This window comes from Lepus europaeus, chromosome X, assembly GCF_033115175.1.
Source record: "Lepus europaeus isolate LE1 chromosome X, mLepTim1.pri, whole genome shotgun sequence".
In the NCBI taxonomy this organism is placed as follows: Eukaryota; Metazoa; Chordata; class Mammalia; order Lagomorpha; family Leporidae; genus Lepus; species Lepus europaeus.
Window position 1 is genome coordinate 51,568,973 of NC_084850.1, and position 24,430 is coordinate 51,593,402.

The window sequence follows — 24,430 nt, forward strand, 5'->3', positions numbered from 1 at the left end:
GGAAGACCTCTTCTCTTCTCTTCTCTTCTCTTCTCTTCTCTTCTCTTCTCTTCTCTTCTCTTCTCTTCTCTTCTCTTCTCTTCTCTCTCTCTCTCTCTCCCTCTCTCTGAAACTTTCTTCCAAATAAATAAAATATTTTTTTAAAAGAAGAAAAGGAACGAAGTTGTTGTTTATCTCTCCCTCCTCCCTTTACCACTTTCACTCTCCCAAAAGAGGAAGTAGAGATTTTCATTCCCACAAATCTCTAATCCTCAGAGACTACATAGAGTGTTATTAAGAGACTAGGATAAATCTAATGACCTTCACAACTCTCATGAAGCCTTGACTATTCCATTAAGAAAGGTCCAGCCTCCATGTACCACCAGCTTCTTTGAACCCAGTAAAGCCTATAGTATGTGATCAAGATTTAACCTCTGCCATGGAGTTTTGGGCAAATGTTGATGAAAAAAATTAATTTGCTCTTCATGGGTATCAGTATTGATTTGTTTCTCATAACTCTGAAGAGGGAGTCTGCATACCCTGATACCCATGGGAAAGAAGTTTAGAAAGCAAGAGCCATGGAAAATACAGAAGCAAATGGGAAGGTGTGCTCCCTTGTCCCTTTTAACGGAAGATGAGCCTCAAGCATGCAGGTAAGACACTCTCACTATGTCTGTCTCTGCTCAGGTGAACACTTCCCTAAGTCCATACTGCTGTAGGATAGTACATAAAACCAATCCCTTGGCTATGAGGGTTGCTTGGTTGTTTGATCTTTTTTATATAGAACTTGTTCTTCATATTGGTTTTACATATTGTATTTTTAAGTGAGGTTAAGACAAAAAACCAGAGTCCCTTCCTTTGGCCAAACATTTCTGTGGCCCTGAAGGCATGAGTTTCCTCATGCCTAATAACTAGTGGGGTGGAAAGAATACAGAGGAGTCATCACATCCATTGCCCTGTCTCAAAGCCAGACAGTGCCAACTGTATCTCAGATGGATAGATACCTTTATATTTCTAGAAATACTCTACAAAATGACAAAAAGTCTCCATAGTCATTTATTCTAGGATTTAATAACCACTCTGTCCCAAAGTTCTTATTTTTATCAAACTCTATTCTTCTCTGTTATGGCATAAATCTGTTTACTCTTGTTTTATCTTAAATATGAAAAATAATGATTAATTGCATTCTGGTTCAGTATGGCAAAGATAACACTTGAGAAATCTCCTTGTTCTTTTCCAAAAAAAAAAAAAAGAAGAGAGATGAAATATGAAACTAGAAAAAATAAATAAATGAAACTTTGAAACTGCAAAATCATAGTCAGAAACAAAAGGAGGCCGGCGCCATGGCTCAACAGGCTAATCCTCTGCCTTGCGGTGCCAGCACACCGGGTTCTAGTCCCGGTCGGGGCACCGGATTCTGTCCTGGTTGCCCCTCTTCCAGGCCAGCTCTCTGCTGTGGCCCGGGAGTGCAGTGGAGGATGGCCCAAGTGCTTGGGCCCTGCACCCCACGGAAGAACAGGATAAGCACCTGGCTCCTGGCTTCGGATCAGCGCGGTGCGCCGGTTGCAGCTCGCCAGCCACGGCGGCCATTGGAGGGTGAACCAACGGCAAAGGAAGACCTTTCTCTCTGTCTCTCTCTCTCACTATCCACTCTGCCTGTCCAAAAAAAAAAAAAAAAAAGAAAAGAAAGAAACAAAAGGAAATATGTTATGCAATAAAACATAGGAAGCAAGTACAGTAATACTCAGGGGGGCCAAAGACATATGGTCCATTGTCAGCTGGGACTGGATATGGATAGCTGGTCCACACAGCTGAGGAAGAGCTACAACCTGCAAATGGCTTCCTGTGTGAAGCTGAGGCCTAGAATCACACTTCTCACATGAAGAGATGTTGATACAGCTCTGCCTACCCAAGGTTGTTGACTAAGATGCACTGATGGCCCAAGGTAGGCAGTTGTAGCTGAGATCCCAAAGATCATTACCAGAGACCAGCACTGCATAAGAAAACAGAGGCAGAAATAGATGTTCCAAGCCTGAGGAGCACAAGCTGAGATACTAACATATGACTGTCCTAAGTTTGTTTTTTTTTTTTTTTTTTGACAGGCAGAGTGGATAGTGAGAGAGAGAGACAGAGAGAAAGGTCTTCCTTTGCTGTTGGTTCACCCTCCAATGGCCGCCACGGCCGGCGCGCTGCAGCTGGCGCACCACGCTGATCCGAAGCCAGGAGCCAGGTGCTTCTCCTGGTCTCCCATGGGGTGCAGGGCCCAAGCACTTGGGCCATCCTCCCCTGCACTCCCGGGCCATAGCAGAGAGCTGGCCTGGAAGAGGGGCAACCGGGACAGAATCCGGTGCCCCGACCGGGACTAGAACCCGGTGTGCTGGCACCGTAAGGTGGAGGATTAGCCTGTTGAGCCACGGCGCCGGCTACGACTGTCCTAAGTTTGAGCTAAGTGAATCACAACCATCTACAAAACAACCATCTGCAAAGAAGGAAGGGCTCCTGCCAGATAAAACACTCATGTGAGATTTAGAACTAAACAACCCGTGAAGATTTAGAACTAAGAAAATATCAAGAAACCCAACAAAACAGGCAGACATTTGACATTGTAGGTAAGATGCTACTTGGGACACATGTATCCCACATCATGTGCCTGGGTTTGAGTCCTGGCTCTGCTCTTGTCTCCAGCTTCCTGCTAATGCACACACCTTTGCAGGCAGCAGCTGACAGCTCAAGTGGATGGGTCCCTGCCACTTATGTAGGAGACCTATATGGAGTTATCAGCTCCTGGTTTTGGCGTGGCCCATTTCTGGCTGTTGTGGGCATTTGGAAGTGAACCAGCAGATGGAAGCTCTCTCTGATTTCCTGTCTCTCTCTGCCTTCAAGTAAATAAAATAAACAAATAAGAATTCTAAAAAGAAACTCAACAAAGATGATAATAAACACTTGAAAAATAAGTATATTTAAGCAACCCAAAAGAAAACTTAAGTAAATTTTAATGCTTTAAAGAAATAAATAGATAATAATACCCCAAGAAACAACAGATTATAAAATATTTTAAAAATAACAAGAAACTTGAAAGAAAATATACTTATTGAAAATAAAACAAAACTCAACAGATGACCTAAATGATATGAATGAAAAGTATTAATGGTGGGCTAGCATTGTGGCATACCAAGTTAAATTGCCACCTGTGATGCCGGCATCCCATATGGGTGCTGCAGCCCCAGCTGTTCCACTTTCAATCCAGCTCCAAGCTAACATGCCTGAGAAAGCAGCAGAAGATGGCCCAAGTGCTTGGGTCCCTTCCAACCACGTGGGAGACCAGGATGGAGCTCCTGGCTCCTGGTTTCAGCCTGGCCCTGCCTCAGTTTCTGCAGCCATTGGGGAGTGAACCAGCAGATGGAAGATCTCTCTCTCTCTCTCTGTGTGTGTGTGTGTGTGTCTGGCTCTCTGGTTCTCCTTCTATCTCTTTAACTCTGCCTTTCAAATAAAATAAATAAATCCTTTAAAAGAATTAATTAATTGGAGATCAGAGCTGAAGTAATATATATCATTATGGATAGCATATCAAGATGAAAAAAATAAAAGACATAGATGATGAATCAAATGGGAGACAAATTGGAGAATGAGGAAAAAAGGGGGAGAGATAATTTTCACAAAATATTTTAATACTTTAGTTGAAAAATCATGTGCTGAGTTGACTCAAGAAAAATAAATCACAAATCTACATATCTCATTGAATGCATCAAAGAAAAGATAAAATTAAAAAGCTAGAATAAAGAGGGAAAAAATAACTACAATGAAACAGCAGACTTGGGCCCCTACCACCCATGTAAGAGACCCAGATGAAGCTTCTGGCTCCTGCCTTCAACCTGACCCAGTCCTGGCTATTGTAGTCATCTGGGGAGTAAAACAGCAAATGGAAGATATTTTCTCTTTCTCTCTCTCTCTCTCTCTCTCTCTCTCTCTCTCTCTCTCTCTCCCACTCTAACTCTCATTTTCAAATAAATCTTAAAAAAGGAATGACAAAATAAAGACATTTTTGTATATAAGAATTAGGGAACTTTAGTACTATTCTCTACACAAAGAACTGTTGAAGGTTACAGTTAATAAGAAAAATGAACTCACAGATAGTAAGCTGGAAGAGCAGGAGGAAGGAAAAAAGAATACCTTGTTTCTATGCTTCATAAAATGAACATTTTTAAGTCTTAAAAACAATGGTGTTTATTCCTTTCCATTGTTTCTCCTCTGGGATTTATGACCTCATTTCTTTCAACATGTTCTTTCTCTCAAACTGTGAGCTTATACTTTCCCTTTTTCTCATGCTTCCTGTTACACAGCTGGGGTCGTGGACAGCCATATTCCACTGTGTTCTTCAGTCCCAGATTCTGAGTGGGAGTCATACTCCAATCTTCTTCCCAGGGATAAACAATCTGCATGTAGTAATTTAGATAAGTTCTTATGCCATCAGATCACTTTTGGAGGCTTTTGGGAAAGAAAGCCTTCATGAGACTATTTGACAGGCTACCTAACAGTTTTTAAAGAGCTCTTCAGTATCAGAAACATTTCTCCCACTTATCAGAGCTCCTCCTATACTATGCCATTATAAATTCCAATTTAAATAGAAGAATCTAATAACTACACATAAAACCACTGAGTCTTACTTAGGGATTTATTTCCAAAATCAATTTTCGAGTTGGTCAAATGTCCCGTGACTCTCTCAACTCTTGAAGCACATGCTACCAACATGCAGAATGATACATCTGTGACACAGCATAAACTTTGTCATCTGAGAAGGAATTCCCTGTGTTCATTTGAGAATGTTTAGGATACAAACACAGGTGAATAAAAGCTTTGGAAATTTATTCTCCATTAAACAAAAACGTAAACTCTTGTAACATTTTGGTGAACTGAGTTTTTACTGATCCTCATTCCCAGCCCCATTCCTTCCATTTTTTCCCCTGATGCTTTTGGCTTGTCTCTTATAAGTTCTGGAGATTCTCCAATACTTCAAACAGCACCCTCTATGCCCTAGTGTAGTGGTTCCTTACATCTGGGGAATCATCCCATTGGTAGTACCAATAAAGCTATGGATCCTCTCTACAGGCATTTACTTATAAGAGAGCACTTTACAAAGTTTTTGGAAAATGGAATTAAAAGAGAAGTTTATTTTAGTGCAGAGTTTCTGAAATGCATACACACTTTTTTTTTTTTTGACAGGCAGAGTGGACAGTGAGAGAGAGAGACAGAGAGAAAGGTCTTCCTTTTGCCATTGGTTCACCCTCCAATGGCCGCCGCGGTAGCGCGCTGCGGCCGGCGCACCGCACTGTTCCGATGGCAGGAGCCAGGTGCTTCTCCTGGTCTCCCATGGGGTGCAGGACCCAAGGACTTGGGCCATCCTCCACTGCACTCCCTAGCCACAGCAGAGAGCTGGCCTGGAAGAGGGGCAACCGGGACAGGATCGGTGCCCCGACCGGGACTAGAACCCGGTGTGCCGGCGCCGCAAGGCGGAGGATTAGCCTAGTGAGCCGCGGCGCCGGGCCACACTTTTTCATAGTATGCATTTTCTATGAGCTTTCTGAAGACCCCCCATATATATAATTATACCAAAAACTGTAAGCGAAGTTAAAGGGTTCTCTGATCGCCTAAAATCCACCCAGGAACCCCAGCTTAAAAACCTCTGTCTTAGAGAAAACAGAATCAACTTACAGGGTGACAAGACTTCTAATCCACAGATTCCAAGACCATAATGTCGCTTTTCCATGTCTACTGCTGGACCCAGAGGCAGTCTCTGAATCATTCCGCACTTACATGCCTTCAGGCCCCAGTGAGATGCAAACGAAGTATTATTGGGGGAGTCCTTGACTAGACAAACACCTTAGCTGCAAATCATGAAGGTAGAAGTCCTAACAGCCTTATGAAAAAGTCTCTGAGTGGCTTCCCCTAGGAGTTTCTCTTAACCATGTGCATGTAGTCACTGTGCGTTCTGGGGAAGTTGGCTATTCAGTATGCACACAGCTTTGTACTGTCATAAACCTCACTGGTTCAGCTCCTTATATTCATAAACAGCCCCCATCATTTAGAAGCTATGCTTGGATGGAATTCCTGCACTAATTGTATAGGACACGTGCTGCTATGTGCAACTCCCTCAGTGCCCTCTGCCTGTGGCAGAAAAACTTTTGGGCCACAATTCCCTTCCCTCAATTGACATCAACCTTTAAATGATTAAAAGCCCACTGAAGATCTGTTACTGGGGAACTAGGACTTTACTAGAGCCTAGAATATGGCTTGTTTGGGCTATGAACAGCATTTAGGGGCCAGTTTGGGCTGCCTAAAAGTGTCCTATTGTTATTTCTTTCAAGTTTTCCAGCTTTCCTTCTGGGGAATTAAAGAGATGGACTGGATTGGGTTAGGTGAAAGAAGAACCTAAAAGAAGCTTTAGAAAAAGAGACAAATTGGTTTACCTGGGCAGCGAGGACAGCACAGATGAGGAATATGCACAGGAGAGAGGCAATGGAGGTTTGGACATCTGACTCGGCTGCAAAGCACATTGCCGTTCTGAAAGAGAAAAGACAGCAAGATAAAATAAATGTCTTTCATGCCAGTTTGGGAAAGAGTCATGCAGGGACTCACCCAAACAGTGAATAACGCATTCCCAAGAAGCTGAATGCAATCAGCATTTTTCTTTCCTTTTCTCATCGCTAGCACCTCTGCTGGCCCATTTTTCGAAGACTGGGATCACTGCTGCTCCAGGTTTCAAAGCCTCCCATTAATTGTGGGAAGCTTCCTTTGGCCTGGCTCTGTGGCATTTCTCCCCTTCCCCAGCTCTAGCTATGTGTCTTCCAAGAGCCTAGTCTGATTTCATAATCATCTGCCTAATGCCATGGAAGGGAAAGGATAATGAGCAATGGGCCCCCCTGAGCTGCTATCCAATCCTGTGCAAAAGGCATCCTAACACATGGATCCTGGATTTATATAACTCTATCTTGGTCCCATAGGCTAAGTGACTCCTCTCCTTATTTCTGTTTTTAGCCAAAATTTTTTCTGAGAAATAGACTTTGGAATTGAGCTGATTAGCTCGTATGCCTGGGTGGGGCAACTGGGTCCCTGCCTGATTTACAATTACAAGATTCCTAGCTCTGACAGCTCTGAACCATTACTAGAACAAAGGAAGACTTTGGGAATCAATTTTACATTTACATTTTCCATCCATAATTCATTTGAAGCTAGGATTCCTTATATGTGTCAGGCTGTTGTGGAAGAAGAGAGTGGTGAAAAGGATGGAGAAAGATGGCCAGTGCTTGAGTTATTGGCACTGGGATCATATTAACATTTTCAATGCCCTGCAGACATCAAAGCCTCTGCCCCAAAGGGTTACTTGTCCATCCCCAATGTGTTGGGCCAAGAATCCGACAAAATCATGCCATACCAGGCAGTTAATCAGTCCCCAGATGCTCTATTTAATACATGCCCTAGCCATTTAAAGGGACAGGCTTCTTTTTTTTCCAAATCAAAATCACCATACAAAAACCCCTTTTTTTCTTTTCTCTGTGTTTTAGAGAATATATTTTTGGAGTGTTGCATTTGGGAAAACCACAGAGGCTCCTCATACATTACACTCTTCACACCAGGTAGTATCATCCTGAAGTGTGATCACTGAAGCCTATCAGAGCCTACGCTTCCTGGTTGAAGTATAAACTGAAACCTTATTGCTGAATAAGGCTGTTGGCCCTCCATGTTGCACGTTATACCTGTGCAAATTCAACAAGCCATAGACTAAAACTATATTTTTTTAAAAAATTCTCTGTACTGAACATGTAAAAATGATTGTTGCTTGCCATTATCCCCTAAACAACACTGTATAACAACAATTTACATAGTATTTACATTGCAATAGACACTGTAAGCCATCAAGGGATGATTTAAAGTACTTAGAAGAGCGTACACAGGCTATTTGCAAATACCGTGGCAGTTGATGTAAAGGACTTAGCATCTGCAGATTTTGGTATCCAACTGGGGTCTTGGAAACAGTCCCCCATGGATATCAGGGATCACTCTACTGAATTCTATTGAAGATAAAATAATTTAATAATAATAATGGTGATGACAATGATGACAATAATAGTAGATCACATTTCCTGAATATTTACCAACAACAATCACTGTTTTAAGTGATTTAAATGGATAAGTGAATTTAATCCTTACCACAATATTATGAACTACGAAATAATGATCCCATTTTTAAAGAGGAAACTGAAGGAACCTTGGAGGGGTGACGTAACTTGTCCAATGTAATATGGCTCATAGGTGGCTGAGCCAGGGCTGAAATCTTGGTCTGTGTTAATTCCAGACCCTCATGACCTCTCCACATGACCTCTAATATTACCTGAAGCTTATATTTCCACATGTTCAACATTCTGAAAACCCCAAATTCTCTTCAAACTGCTAAAGGATCTGGCATGCAAGTAACTGTTCCTGCTCTAGCTGGGCATGAGGGAAGAGTTACAGTTCTATACAAGATCTCAAGTAACAGACTAATATTGAACATTTTATATGTTCAGAATTCTAAATCCTCAAGGCCAAGGAGAAGGTCCCCCTTCCCAATTGATCTACTGCAGTGGTTCTCCACCATGGATGATTTTGCTCCTCAGGCAACTTGGCAGTCTCTGGAGATATGTTTTGGTTACCGCTGCAGGTGGTACTACTGCTGTACAGTGGGAGGATGTCAGGGATGCTACTAAACATCCTACAATGTATATGACAGCCTTCCTCCACAAGGAATTATACATCCCCAAGTTTCAATAGTGCTGAAGTTGAGAAACCCTGCCCATCAAAAACATGAATTATTGCTGTGCTCCTTGGTTGGGTCACAGAAAGAAGATGGAATTACCTGCTTTATCTATTGCAAAGATAGGATATATGTTGTCCAAAAGCCTCTTCGCATGACTGGATGGGAGCCAAAACCCAATCAAGAGAACTAATCCTCACCAGGTACAGGTCAAAGTTTCACAACCTCAGTCTTAATTACAGCTGTTGATTGAGACATCATAAAATGCACTCTCCCAACAAACCAATTTATAATCTTCCCTAATACGCTCTCTGAAGGACAGCCTAGAAAAATAGTTTGCAGAAACAATTTGTCTTACATTCCAGACACTACATTGAGCTTTCTCCCTACTTCTACTATCAAGCTCTTCTTGCCTCCCCAACCTTGTCCTATATCACTGGGCAAAGAGAACATGGGTCTATGTCCATAAAAAATTTTCAGGTCGAAAATTTTCAAGTCGAAAAGCAATAGAGGCAAATAAATTTAAAAAAAAAAAAGAAAAGCAATAGGGGAAAAAGGACAGGAGATGTTTATTTTTCTTTGCAATTTGCATCTTAATTTCTTTTAGGTTTTTGATCACCCACATTTCCTCATCATTTGGGCACTGAAAGCCTCTCTTCTCGCTGAGGAGCAAATTGGAAAAACACAAGCCACGAGAGATTGTACCTCTGAGCAGATGCAATTGACGCAGTACACCAACCCATAAGGTTCCAGGTAAGGATGCCATCTCTCACCCACTCTGTACTTTTTGTCTTGAAACACACAATATGTCTCTGAATCTGTGGGGATAGAGGTAGATTGCCTGTTAGAAACATAGACACATTGCAAAATCCAAAGGCCATCACAGGTTCTATTCATTCTCGTATACAACAAAATCAAAGGCTTGGCAGATTCCCTACTATGGGTACTGTGTTTTACATTCTTTACTCACTGGATCCTTGCAATGACACATAAGATGGTTACTTTTAGTCTTATTTTATAGATGAGGAAGATCAAGGCTCATTTAACTAGTAAGTAGCTGAGGTAGGACTCAATCCAGGTTTGTCTGACAGTGCAGCCCAGAATTCATATTGCTACTCTGTTGTAATAGCAAGATAAAGGAGTATACTGTGTGCTCTTCATTTTGGAAAAAGCTATGCTCACTTTCTTTGGAAATGCAAGCCAATGTCTTTAGTGTGGCTGTGTCAAAACATTCTCAGAGCTGCTTGGTGTTAGTGTAGGAGCAACAGACTACATGGCATTGTGTTAGGTCTCTAATCACAGCATTGCCTACACATGCTAATTTCAATTATTACATATGTATTTAAGCACTTACCACTGGTCAGGCACTATGCTAAGTGCTGAGGATAAAATTTGGAGGAAAGAATTTTAAACACAATCCCTGCACCCATTCAACTTACAGACTTCCTCTTGCAAGGACAACACCAAATTAACTCAAACCAATCACTCTATTTTGCTGCAATGGAAATTTTATTAGCGACAACTTATTTTGTACTGATGTACAAATCACATTAATTGTCTTATTGTATATATCTCTTTTTTTTGACAGGCAGAGTGGATAGTGAGAGAGAGACAGAGAGAAAGGTCTTCCTTTTTGCCATTGGTTCACCCTCCAATGGCCGCCACGGCTGGTGCATCATGCCGATCCGAAGCCAGGAGCCAGGCACTTCTCCTGGTCTCCCATGTGGGTGCAGGGCCCAAGGACTTGGGCCATCCTCCACTGCCTTCCCGGACCATAGCAAAGAGCTGGCCTGGAAGAGGGGCAACTGGGATAGAATCCTGCGCTCCAACCTGAACTAGAACCCGGTGTGCCGGCACCGCAAGGCGGAGGATTAGCCTGTTAAGCCACGGTGCCGGCCTTATTGTATATATCTTATTTCTCTCTCTCTACTTTCTCTCTCATCACATGACCTAGCACAGTGTGGGCAATGAAGATAAGCAACTGACGAACAATTGGTAAATTGAATTTCTAAATAAAGTGCTTCATCTTCTAATCTCATTCTCCCATTTTTTATCATACAATGCAAAAATGAGCTAATATTCCTCTCATAGCAAACATATTAATTTTCCTCATTCCAGTACATGTTTCCTCAATGGTAGAATCAATATCAAAAGAATAGAGGAAAAAAAATAGGAAACTATGAGAAACTAACAAAAAAGTATTAGTATTAGTACTTGGACATTTTTTAATCATTCAAATCAGTAAGTAAAGGACCAACCAATTCAATAGAAAAAGGAACTAAGGACATGAAGAGATCATTCAAAGAAGTAATGGCAATAGGGAATTTTTGGGAAAAGATGTTCAACATCATTAGTAGTCAGATATTTCAATTAAAATTACACTGAGGTAAATGTCTGTTGTCACATTGCTTCAAAGATTCTCTATGAATCTTTCCAACTACTCACAAAATGAAGTGCAACTTACATTTCAAATCATTATTTTCAACTTCTTCAGAACAATGAGTTTGGAGACAGAAAATCTGGGTTTGAGTCCTAACTAGCTCTAGCTGTGTAACATTGAGCAAGTCTTTTAAATTCTGTCAACCTTGCCTTTCAACATCTGTGAAATATGGATTATGTTTCTCAAGCAGATGGTGGAGGATTAAATGAAGCTCTTTGTAAATTTTAAAAGGCTATAAAATGTAGGTTGTTATATTAGTTCACTTTTTGTATTCAAGAAGGTAATGCATGCTTAATGCAGAAAAGTTGAAAATGTACACAAAAAGAACAATAAAAATATAAGCGAAAAACATTACAGATAACCCAAGCATAAGAATTCCACTTTTAACATGCCGATATCATATATATATATATATATATATATATATATATATATATAGACCATGGGTTAAAGTGAAAATAAAAAACGATATTAGGTGTGGGTGTTTGGCTCAGACATTAAGACACTACTTGGAATGCCTGCATCCCATATCAAAGTGCTTGGGTTTGAGTCCTGAAACACTTCTAATTCCTGATTCCTGCAAAGTCACACCCTAGGAGGCAAGAGGTGATGGCTCAAGTACTTGAATCACCATCCCTCATTTGAGAGATCCAGACTGAATTCCAGGGTCCTGGACCTGACCCAGCTCGAGATATTCTGGGCATTTGAGAAGTGTTTTGACAAATGTATAATGACATATATCCACTATTATAGTATCATACAAAATAAACTCACAACCTTAAATATATTCTGTGTTCTGCTCCTCAAATAAAATGTAAAAAATAAAATTTTAAAAAGAGAAGTTAGTATTTTTTACTGAACAAAAATGAAAACATTAAATTGGTGAGATTTTACTTAAGAAGTAAAGATAAATATACATTACTAAATGTCTGTATTAAAAAGGACACAAGTCTCTAATCAACACTTTAGGAAATCAGGCCAAGTAAAGTATAATAAAAGAAAAAAGAAGTGAAGAATAAGAAAGAGCAGAAATTAATGAAATTGAAGACAGAAATCAATAGAAAAAAATCAATGAGATAAAAACTTGGTTCTTCAGGAAGGTCAATAATATTAATAACTCCTCAGCAAGACTAACAAAGATAGAGAAAAGATGCAAGTTGCCAATATTTGAGATTAAAGAGGGGACTTCATCCATGGTCTACTGACATTAAAAGAGTAAAAAGGGAATATTATAAATAACTTTATACCAGTTTAACAAACTAGATGAAATGGATTAAGTCTTTGAAAGACACAAATCACCAAAGGTCACTCAAGAAGAGATGGATAACCTGAATAATTTTATATCTTTAAAGAATTTGAATTTTTATTGAAAACTTCCTCACATAGAAAATTCCAGTGCTGCATGGCTTCACTAGTGAATTCTATCAAACATTCTATGATACCCTTCCAAAATACTAAACAGCGTGGAATGCTTCTCAATCTTTGTATCTTTGATACAAGCATTACACTGAAACCAAAACCACAAGAAAATAAGCTACAGATCAATATCCCTGATGAAAAATAGATGCAACAATTCAATAGAATTTCAGCAAAAATAAGTCCAATAAGGTATAAAAAGGATAACAACTCTATGAACAAGTGAAGATTATCCTGGAAATTCAATGTTAGTTCAATATTTACAATTCAGTCAATGTACTTCACCATATCAACAAACTGGACAATAAAAACTCTGTACTTATTACAATAGATGTAGAAAAGCATGTGGCAGGATTCTACACCTATTCATGACAGAAATTAACGGCCAGAGGGGAAGAGGGGGAGAGGACTTCCTCAACCTGATAACAGTCAGTTACAAAAAAAAAAAAAAAGACAAAAAATCCTATATATAACATCACACTTAATGGACGAAACCTGAATGTTTTCCACAAAAGTCTTCTCCATCACTCCTGGAGATCTTAGCCAGGGAAACCACGTAATAAAAGAAATAAAAGGCTTGCATACTAAAAGTAAAAAATAAAACTTTCTATTTACATGTGACCTGGTTTTCCATACAGAATATCTCAAACCATCTACTAAAAATTACTAAGAGAATTTAGCAAGATCACAGATTACCAGTCTGGTATTTAAAAACTAATCACATTTATACATTCTATAATGAACAATTAGAAATTGTACCATTTGCAGTGATTCCCAAAACAATTAAGATAAACTGGACAAAAATATGTCAGAGAGCTAGAAAATTCTGATGCAAAAGATCAATAAAGAGGAGAGGGACACTTTATTTAGGATTGAAAGACACGGTATTGTTAAAATGTCAATTTTACTTAAAGTGATTTATAGATTCCATACAATCCAATTCCAAAAAGCAGCAGGATGTTTTGCAAAAACTGGTAATCTAATGGAAATTTATATGAAAAAGCACAGGAAATGGTATAGCCAAAATGGTTGAAGAAATAGTTTGAAACAATATAAAACTACAATAATCAACAAACTGTGGTGTTGGCAAAAGGTTAGACAGATAGATCAATGGAATAGAAAAGTGAAAAATTAGAGCTGTACATATGTGGTCAATTCATTTCCTTTTTTAAATTTTTAATAGTGATAGTTTTATTTTTATTTATTTATTTAATTTTTATTTTTTTACATTCTTTTTTTTAACTTTTATTTAATGAATATAAATTTCCAAAGTACAGCTTATGGATTACAATGGCTTCCCCCCCCCCATAACTTCCCTCCCATCTGCAACCCTCCCCTTTCCCGCTCCCTCTCCCCTTACATTCACCTCAAGATTCATTTTCAATTCTCTTTATATACAGAAGATCAGTTTAGTATATATTAAGTAAAGATTTCAACAGTTTGCACCCACATAGCAACACAAAGTGAAAAAATACTGTTGGAGTACTAGTTATAGCATTAAATAACAGTGTACAGCACATTAAAGACAGAGAGCCTACATGATATTTTTTAAAAAGTAATTAATTTTCTATGCGATTTCCAATTTAACACCAGGGTTTTTTTTTCATTTTCAATTATCTTTATATACAGAAGATTGATTCAGTATATACTAAGTAAAGATTTCATCAGTTTGCACCCACACAGAAACACAAAGAGTAAAAATACTGTCTTAGTACTAGTTATAGCATCACTTCACATTAGACAACACATTAAGGACAGATCCCACATGAGACATAAGTACACAGTGACTCCTGTTGTTGACTTAACAATTTGACACTCTTGTTTATGGCGTCAGTAATCTCCCTAGGCTCTAGTCATGAGTTGCCAAGGCTATGGAAGCCTTCAGGGTTCGCCGACTTTGATCTGATTCCGACAGGGTCATAGTCAAAGTGGAAGTTCTCTCCTCCCTTCAGAGAAAGGTACCTCCTTCTTTGATGGCCCTGTTCTTTCCACTGGGATCTCACTTGCAGAGATCTTTCATTTAGGTCTTCTTTTTTTTTTTTCCCCCAGGGTGTCTTGGCTTTCCATGCCTACAATACTCTCATGGGCTCTTGAGCCAGATCCGAATGCCTTAAGGGCTGATTCTGAGGCCAGAGTGCTGTTTAGGACATCTGCCATTCTATGAGTCTGCTGTGTATCCTGCTTCCCATGATGGATCGTTCTCTCCCTTTTTGATTCTATCAGTTAGTATTAGCAGACACTTGTCTTGTTTGTGTGATCCCTTTGACTCTTAGATCTATCAGAGTCATCAATTGTGAACTGAAATTGATCACTTGGACTAGTGAGATGGCATTGGTACATGCCACCTTGATGGGATTGAATTGGAATCCCCTGGCACATTTCTAACTCCACCATTTGGGGCAAGTCCGAATGAGCATGTCCCAAATTGTACATCTCCTCCCTCTCTTTTTTCTACTCTTATATTTAACAGGGATCACTTTTCAGTTAAAATTTAAACACTTAAGAATAATTGTGTGTTAATTACAGAGTTCAACCACTAGTACTAGAACAACAACAACAACAAAAAAAATACTAAAAAGGATAAAGTATTACATTGTACATCAACAGTCAGGACAAGAGCTGATCAGGTCATTGTTTCTTATAGTGTCCATTTCACTTCAACAGGTTTCCCCTTTGGTGCTCAGTTAGTTGTCACCAATCAGGGAAAACAAATGATATTTGTCTCTTTGGGACTGGCTTAATTCACTCAGCATGATGTTTTCCAGATTCCTCCATCTTGTTGCAAATGGTGGTCAATTCATTTTCAAAAAAAGTGAAAGGTAATTCAATGGAGAAAGGAAATATTTTCAACTAATTCTGCTGAAATGCATGAATAGACACATGCAAAATATATAACAAAATGAATCTTAATCCATACCTCATGCCATCTACAAAAATTAACTCTAGATGTATCATAGACTTTAACAAAAAACCTAGACTTTAAAAGTTCTAGAAGAATACCCAGGAGAATATCTTTGTGATTTTAAGCTAGGCAAAAAGCTATCAGTTATGACACCAATGGCACAATTCATAAAAAAGACTTTGTAAAACTGAACTTCATTAAAATTAAGAACTTCCTCTCTTCAAAAGGCATTAAGAGAATACAATAAGAAAAGCCAGAGATTGGGTGAAATGTTTTGTACATTTCTGATAAAATACTTTTATCAAAACTCTAGAAAGAAATCAAAACTTGATTAATAAAATAACTCAATTTTAAAAACGGAAAGATAATTTGAAAAGATTCTTCATCAAAGAAGAGAGAGAGAGGGGATGATGCTGTTGCATAGTAGGCTAAGCCGCCACCTGCGGTGCTGGCATCCCATATGGGCACTGGTTCCTGTTCCGGATGTTCCACTTCCGATCCAGCTCTCTGCTATGGCCTGGGAAAGCAGCAGAAGATGGCCCAACTCCTTGGGCCACTGTACCCGCATGGAAACCTGGAAGAAGCCCCTGGCTTCATATTGGCCCAGCTCCGACTGCTGCAGCCATTTGGGGAGTGAACCAATGGATAGAAGAACTTTATGTCTCTCCCTATCTTTGTCTGTGGCTCTACCTCTCAAATAAATATTTTTTTTTTAAAAAAAAAGAAGACACAGAAATGGTAAGCATATTATTAGTCTCTAGGTAAATGCCAATTAAGCCATGAGATACCTGGCCATGAGCCTGTATATGGCTATATTTTAAAAAAAACTCAGAATAGTAAGTGTTAGTAAGGAGGAGAAACAACTGAAATTCTCCTCATACTTTGCTGGTACAAGTGCAAAATAGTACAGCTACTCTGTACTATAAATTGTACATTAATAAAACAATAATACAGAAATATAGAGAGGGAAGAAAAATCATATATAATCCCACTACCAGAAAATAATAACTTTCTGCATTCCAGCCAAATACCCTCTAGACTTTTTTTTAAAATAGACTTTAATTTTTGGAGCAGTGTTAGGCTTCAAGCAAAACTAAGTAGGAAGTAAGGAAACTTTCCATATAACCCCTTTTTACTCCCACTCTTACTTTTCCCTATTATTAATGTCTTGCATTAGTGTGGTATATTTGCTATGATTCATGAATCAATATTGATAGATTAATATTAATTATGTGCATGGTTTAGTTTACAATGGGGCTTATTATTTGTGTTGTACAGTTCTATGTGTTTTGACAAATGTATAATGACATATATCCATTATTATAGTATCATACAGAATAATTTCATAACCCTAACTCTAAATATCTTCTGTGCTCTGACTATTCATTCCTTCTCTTCTCCTCTTCAACTTCAACCCCTCCAAAGCAACAATGATCTTTTTAATGTCCATAGAGTTTTGTCTTTTCAGGATGTCACATACTTATGAGGCATGCAGCCTTTTAAACTAACTTCCATCACTTAAAGTGCAATATGCACTGAAAGTTCCTCCAGGGACCGGCGCTGTGGACAGTAGGTTAATCCTCTGCCTTCAGCGCTGGCATCCCATGTGGGCTGCTCCTCTTCCAATCCAGCTCTCTGCTGTGGCCTGGGAAGGCAGTAGAAGATGGCCTAAGTGCTTGGGCTCCTGCATCTGTGTGGGAGACCCAGAAGAAGCTCCTGGTTCCTGGCTTCGGATTGGCGCAGCTCCGACTGTTGCTGCCATTGGGGAGTGAACCAACGGACGGAAGACCTTTCTCTCTGTTTCTCCCTCTCAATGTCTGTAACTCTACCTCTCAAATAAATAAATAAAATATTTATTTTTTTAAAAAAGAAAGTTCCTCCAAATATTTCCATGATTTTACAGTTCGTCTCATCCACTATCTGAATGTGCAAAAGCTTGTTTACCCGTGTCTCTGTTGAAGGATATCTTGGTTGCTTCTTATTTTGGGAAATTGTGAACAAAGCTGCTACAAACACTTGTGTACAAGTTTTGGTGTAGACATAAGTTTTCAACTCACTTGGATAATGCCTAGGAGTACGGTTCCTGGATTGTATGGTAAAGCCATGTACAGCTTTTTAAAAAAGAAATTTATTTATTTGAAAGGCAGAGTTTACAGAAAGAGGAGAGAAGGAGAGAGAGAGAGAGAGAGAGAGAGAGAGAGGGAGAGAGAATCTTCCATCCACTAGTTCACTACCCAAATGGCCACAATGGCCAGAGCTGGGCTGGTTTGAAGCCAGGAGCCAGTTTCTTCCAAGTCTCCCACGTAGGTGCAGGGGCCCAAGTATTTGGGCTATCTTCTGCTGATTTCCCAGGCATATTAGCAGAGAGCTTGAACAGAAGTGGAACAGCCAGGACTTGAACTTGCACCCATATGCGATGCCTGTGTCTCAGGTGGTGGCTTTACCCACTATGTCCAATGTCAGCTCCACCGTGTATAACTTAGTAAGAAACTGCCAAACTGTCTTTCAAAGTGGCTTTGAGATCTTGTGTTCCTTCAACAATGAGAGGTCCAATTGCTCCATATACTCAACAGCATCTGGTGTTATTGTTTTGGATTTTGCCTGTTTTAATAGCTATGTAGTAGCATCTCATTTGTTTTAATCTGTATTTCCTTAATGACATTCATACATACACATATATTTATGTGTGTGTGTGTGTTGAGTATCTCTTCATATTACTTATTTGCCATCTGTATATATTCTTTGGTAAGGTGTCTCTTTAGGTATTTTTCCCCATTTATTGAGTTGTTCACTTTGCTAATGTTGACCTTAAAGAGTTCTTTGTATGTTTTGAAAACAAGTCATCCTTTATCAGATATGTGTACTGCAAATGCACAGAACTCGATTTGTCTAGTAGACTATTTTACCTTGAATGAATCCAATCCATCAAATTTCTTTCATGTAATATGCTTTTGGTATTGTATCTACAACCTCATTATCAAATATAAGGTCAGGTAGATTTTCTACTACATTATCTTCTAGAAGTTTTATAGTTTTGCTTTTTAAATTTAGGTCTTTGATTCATTTTGAACCATTTTTTGTTAACAGTTTAAAGCCAGTGTCTAGATTCTTTTTTTATCCTTTGACATGTAGACATCCAGTTGTTCTAGCACCATGTTTAAAAAACTATCCTTTTTCCAATGCATTCTCTTTGCTCTATTTGTTAAAGATCAGTTGTCTACATTTGTATTAGTCTATGTCTGGGCTGTTATGCATTATTGATCTATTTGTCTATTTTGTCACATAACCACACTGTAAGTTTTGAAGTTGAGTGTTGTCAGTACTCTGACTTCGTTCTCCATTATTGTATTGATTATTCTGAGCCATTTGTCTTACTATATAAATTTTAGAATCTGTTTGTTGATTTCCACAAAGGAACTGTTGGAATTTTGCCTGGTATTGTATTAAATCTATAGATCAAGGTGGGAAGAACTAACATCTTGACAATACTGAATCTTCCAAACCCTGAACATGGGAATGTATTCCTATTCATTTAATTTCCATTACTGGAATTTTTGTAGTTTTCCTCATAAAGACCTTGTACATATTTTGTTGGATTTATGCCTAAGTATTTCAATTTTGGTGCTAATAAAAATAGCATTCTGTTTTTAATTTTAAATTCTATTTGTTCATTGCTAATTGACTTTTGCATATTAACCTTGCATCTTTCAATCTAGCCATAATCCCTTATTAATTTTACGAGGTATTTATTATAGTTGATTCTTTGTGATTTTCTACATGTCATAGGCAAACAAAAGTAGCTTAATTTCATCATTCTCAATCTGTATACTTAGTACTTCCATTTCCCATCTTACTGCATTAGTGCTGATTACAATGTTGAAAAGGGGTGTTGAGAATATAAATCATTGACTTGTTCCAGATCTTAGCAGGAAAGCATCTAGTTTCTCACCACTAAGTATGTTAACAGGTTATTTGCATGTCCTTTATCAAGCTGGAAGAAGTTCTCCTCTGTATCTAGTTTTCTGAATAGTGTTGGCTTTTATCAATTTTTTTCCTGCATCTCTTGATATGATCATGTGGATTTTTTTTTCTTCAGCCTGATGTGACTGATTACATTAGTAGATATTTGAATACTAAAAGAGTTTTGTATACCTGGAATAGATTTAACACGAAGGTGATACTTAATTCTTTTCATATGTTATGTATTCAACTTACTGATATTTTCTTGAGGATTCTTGCATTTACACTCATGAGAAATACTGGTCTGCAGTTTTCTTTCCTATAATATCTGACTGGTTTGGTATCAGGATAACATGGGACTTAGAATGAGGTAGAAAGTATTCCTTCTGTTTGTGTTTTCTGGAACAGATTATAGGGATGTGGTATAGTTTCTTCCTCATATGTGTGATACAGTTCACCAGTAAATTCATCTAGGATTTGTGCTTTGTGCTTTGTAAGACTGTATTTCCTGATTCAATTCCAATATATATATATAGGCCTCTTCAGATTATCTATTTCTTCTTGTGTGAGTTTTATCAAGTTGTGTCTTTTAAGCAATTTACATGTTTTATCTAAATTGTCAAATTTGTGTACAGAGTTGTTAATAATATTCCTTTACTATCTTTTTAAATTAAATCAGTAGTAATGGTCTTTCCTTTATGAAATAATTAATTTGTATATTCTGTCTTTTATTCTTTTTTTTTAGACAGGCAGAGTGGACAGTGAGAGAGAGACAGAAAGAAAGGTCTTCCTTTTGCCGTTGGTTCACCCTCCAATGGCTGCCGCGGCCGGCGCACTGCGCTGATCCAATGGCAGGAGCCAGGTGCTTATCCTGGTCTTCCGTGGGGTGCAGGGCCCAAGGACTTGGGACATCCTCCACTGCCTTCCCGGGCCATAGCAGAGAGCTGGCCTGGAAGGGAGGCAACCGGGACAGAATCCAGTGCCATGACCGGGACTAGAACCCCGTGTGACGGTGCGGCAAGGCGGAGGATTAGCCTATTGAGCCGCGGCACCAGCCGCTCTCTTTTATTCTTAAAATTGTTAGAGGTTTATTAATTTACTGATCTGTCAAAGAATCCAGAATATGTTTTATAAATTTTTTCCAGCTTCACTTTCACTGATCTCTGATTTCATTTTTTTATTTTTATTTTTATTTTATTTTTTTTTATTTTTATTTTTGACAGGCAGAGTGGACAGTGAGAGAGAGACAGAGAGAAAGGTCTAAAAGGTCTTCCTTTTGCTGTTGGTTCACCCTCCAATGGCTGCCACGGCTGGCCCAATGCGGGTGGTGCATCGTGCTAATCCGAAGGCAGGAGCCAGGTGCTTCTCCTGGTCTCCCATGGGATGCAGGGCCCAAGCACTTGGGCCATCCTCCACTGCAATCCAGGGCCATAGCAGAGAGCTGGCCAGGAAGTGGGGTAACCAGGACCGAATCTGGCGCCCCGACAGGGACTAGAACACGGTGTGCCGGCATCGCAAGGCGGAGGATTAGCCTATTGAGCTGCGGCGCCGGCCATCTGATTTCATTTTTTAAAAAGTGTGCTTACTCGGCCGGCGCCGCGGCTCACTAGGCTAATCCTCCGCCTTGCGGCGCCAGCGCACCGGGTTCTAGTCCCGGTCGGGGCACCGATCCTGTCCCGGTTGCCCCTCTTCCAGGCCAGCTCTCTGCTGTGGCTAGGGAGTGCAGTGGAGGATGGCCCAAGTCCTTGGGTCCTGCACCCCATGGGAGACCAGGAGAAGCACCTGGCTCTTGCCATCGGAACAGCGCGGTGCGCCGGCCACAGCGCGCTACCGTGGCGGCCATTGGAGGGTGAACCAACGGCAAAAGGAGGACCTTTCTCTCTGTCTCTCTCAATCTCTCACTGTCCACTCTGCCTGTCAAAAAAAAAAAAAGTGTGATTACTCCAGATTTGATTTGTTCCTCCTTTTCTAGTTTTCTAAGGTGTCTGTCTAGATTACTGACTTTAAATCTTTCTTTTTTAGAATATTAAACGAATATTATAAATAAACCTCTTAGAAATGTGTAGTTTAGGAGAGCAGCAAGATGGCGGAATAGGAAGGGAGCACAATGATAGTTGGGAAGAAACAGTTTAATAAAAGTGGAGATACTGCAGGTTCAAGGAAGAGTAGGGGAAGAAACAGCAGAGGAAACTCTTCCGGAACTAGTGATTCACAGTGGACCTGCGTGGAGAGCGTGGGAGCCCAAGTTCGGGACACCAGCGGCAGACTCAACACACCAGTGCTGGAACGCGAGGTGAGCCGAACCTCAATAGCCCGAGATACCAGCGGGCAAGCGGAAAGAGGAGACTAGAGGGAATGAGGCTTGAAACCACGTGGGGAAAATTTCACCAGGCTAACGAGAAGAGAGAGAGGAAAAAAAAAAGTAACTGATACAGACACGAGTTTTTCTCTCTCTGCTCATCTCTCAAAGGCGAGCAAGACAAAGAACAGGCGCCATTTTGGACATACGTCATAAGCAGGGCGACCTCAGGTCTGCACCGGCCATGAGCCTAGCAGAAACAACTGACTCTGGGGGGGTGAAATAACAGGAGATTAGGACCTAACTTGGCAACCCAGTGGGAGACTGCAGGAGAATTGGAGCCCACACCGAGGGTAGCAGAGATTCCCTGTGTGGTCCTTGGGAAAGAGCTTCCGATCTCTGGCTCCTGTGGGAATATCATTTGCCTGCTAACTACCTCCAATTACGTTCAGCTGTGTGGAATTACGTCCCTTTTGAATCAAAAAAAAAAAAAAGAATGAAAGAAAGAGAGATTTACCACGCCTAACCTGGGAGTGTCACTTTTGGCACAACCTCAACACTGAGGAACCAAACAGAGCTCTCAGGCCACACTCATCTCAAGCCTCTAAGGCTCCATCGAAAGCAGACAGTCCACTTAATATAGAGTTATAGTATAACAAGAAAAAAAAACCACAGTGAAGAAACCAAATATCTCCAACATGCCAAACAACAAACACAAAAACCGAGGTAACAAGAAAAAGGAAGACACTATGACGCCCCCAAATGAAAAAGACACCCCAATTCAAGATTATGAAGATGATGAGATTGAAGAAATGCAAGAAGCAGATCTCAAAAAATTGATAACAACATTAAGAAGTTCTCAAAAACAAATTCTTGAACTACAGAAATCCTTAATGGACAAGATAGAAAATCTCTCTCGTGAAAATGAAATATTAAGGAGGAATCAAAATGAAATGAAATAACTAGTAGAACAAGAAACTGTGATAGTGAAGAGAAATCATAATGAAATGAAGAATTCAATAGATCAAATGACAAACACATTAGAGAGCCTTAAAAACAGAATGGGTGAGGCAGAAGAGAGAATATCAGACTTAGAAGACAGAGAACAGGAAAGGAAACAGGCAAACCAAAGAAAAAAAGAGGAAATTAGAAATCTAAAAAATATTGTTGGGAATCTACAGGATACTATTAAAAAACCTAACATTCGGGTTCTAGGAGTTCCTGAAGGCATGTAGAGGGAGAAAGGATTAGAAGACCTTTCTAGTGAGATACTTGCAGAGAACTTCCCGGGTCTGGAGAAGGACAGAGACATCCTAGTACAGGAAGCTTATAGAACCCCTAATAAACATGACCAAAAGAGATCCTCACCACGACATGTTGTAATCAAACTCACCACAGTGAAACATAAAGAAAAGATTCTAAAATGTGCAAGAGAGAAACGTCAGATTACTCTCAGAGCATCTCCAATTAGACTCACAGCAGACTTCTCATCAGAAACCCTACAAGCTAGAAGGGAATGGCGAGACATAGCCCAGGTACTAAGAGAGAAAAACTGCCAGCCCAGAATACTATATCCGGCAAAGCTCTCATTTGTGAATGAAGGTGAAATTAAGACTTTTCATAGCAAACAGAAACTGAAAGAATTTGTTGCCACTCATCCTGCCCTGCAAAAGATGCTTAAAGATGTGTTACACACAGAAACACAGAAACATGGTCACCAATATGAAAGAAGGTAAAGGAAGGAAACCTCACAGCAAAAGATCACAGGAAGCTCAATTTCTCTTTGACATAGAATTAAACTCTGATGCTCTGTTAAAGCAATGTGTTAAAGTAATCTATTATGTTCTCTTGATGTCTGTTAAATTCTAATTGTTCAAAAACAGCTGAATTTTTATTAAGAGCTTGGGTTATTTAAATATGTGTGTATTTTCAAAGATTTGGATAATCACCTTGTAACAATGATCAAATTTGGTCTATGTTATGTCATGATTTTAAGGAATCTTATTTCAACCAGATATTTTGGATTTTGAGTCTTCTTGGCATTCTTGACAGGCATTCAAAAAATCAAAGTTTCAAACAATCTGGACTCTAAAATTTCCAGTAAATCTTGGACTTTGGTTTTTCAAGTTTGGGCCCAACTGAAAAAATCGAAGGACCTATGTCTCATCTTATAGAGACACCAACTAATCAGGCTATTTGGATTATATTAGAAGTACTGTCAGATGTGACGTGGTACTAAATTTTAAGTTTTTATAATGGAAAATGCTATTAATACAAATCTTTGAGAATTAAAAAGTCTAATGATCTTGTGTTACTAGACATGACAGTTATCTTAATGAGAGTGCCTCTTGTTGGTTGATGAGTTTATAATTTTTTTTTTGACAGGCAGAGTGGACAGTGAGAGAGAGAGAGAGACAGAGAGAAAGGTCTTCCTTTGCCGTTGGTTCACCCTCTAATGGCCGCCGCGGTAGCGCGCTGCGGCCGGCGCACCGCGCTGTTCCGATGGCAGGAGCCAGGTGCTTCTCTGGTCTCCCATGGGGTGCAGAGCCCAAGGACTTGGGCCATCCTCCACTGCACTCCCTGGCCACAGCAGAGAGCTGGCCTGGAAGAGGGGCAACCGGGATAGGATCGGCGCCCCGACCGGGA

General features: G+C 39.7%; 1 protein-coding gene across 7 annotated transcripts in view; it reads right to left on the reverse strand.

Moving 5' to 3' along the window:
• CHRDL1 (chordin like 1) overlaps positions 1 to 24,430 on the reverse strand; it is a 134,381-nt gene that overhangs the window by 84,633 nt on the left and 25,318 nt on the right. For all 7 annotated transcript variants that reach the window (XM_062183998.1, XM_062183995.1, XM_062183996.1 and 4 more), the window contains exons 3-4: positions 9,473 to 9,585; positions 6,444 to 6,537 (exon numbers count right to left, since the gene is read on the reverse strand). In XM_062183998.1, coding sequence (XP_062039982.1) covers positions 6,444 to 6,537; positions 9,473 to 9,585 — 207 coding nt within the window. The remainder of the gene's footprint in view (positions 1 to 6,443; positions 6,538 to 9,472; positions 9,586 to 24,430) is intronic.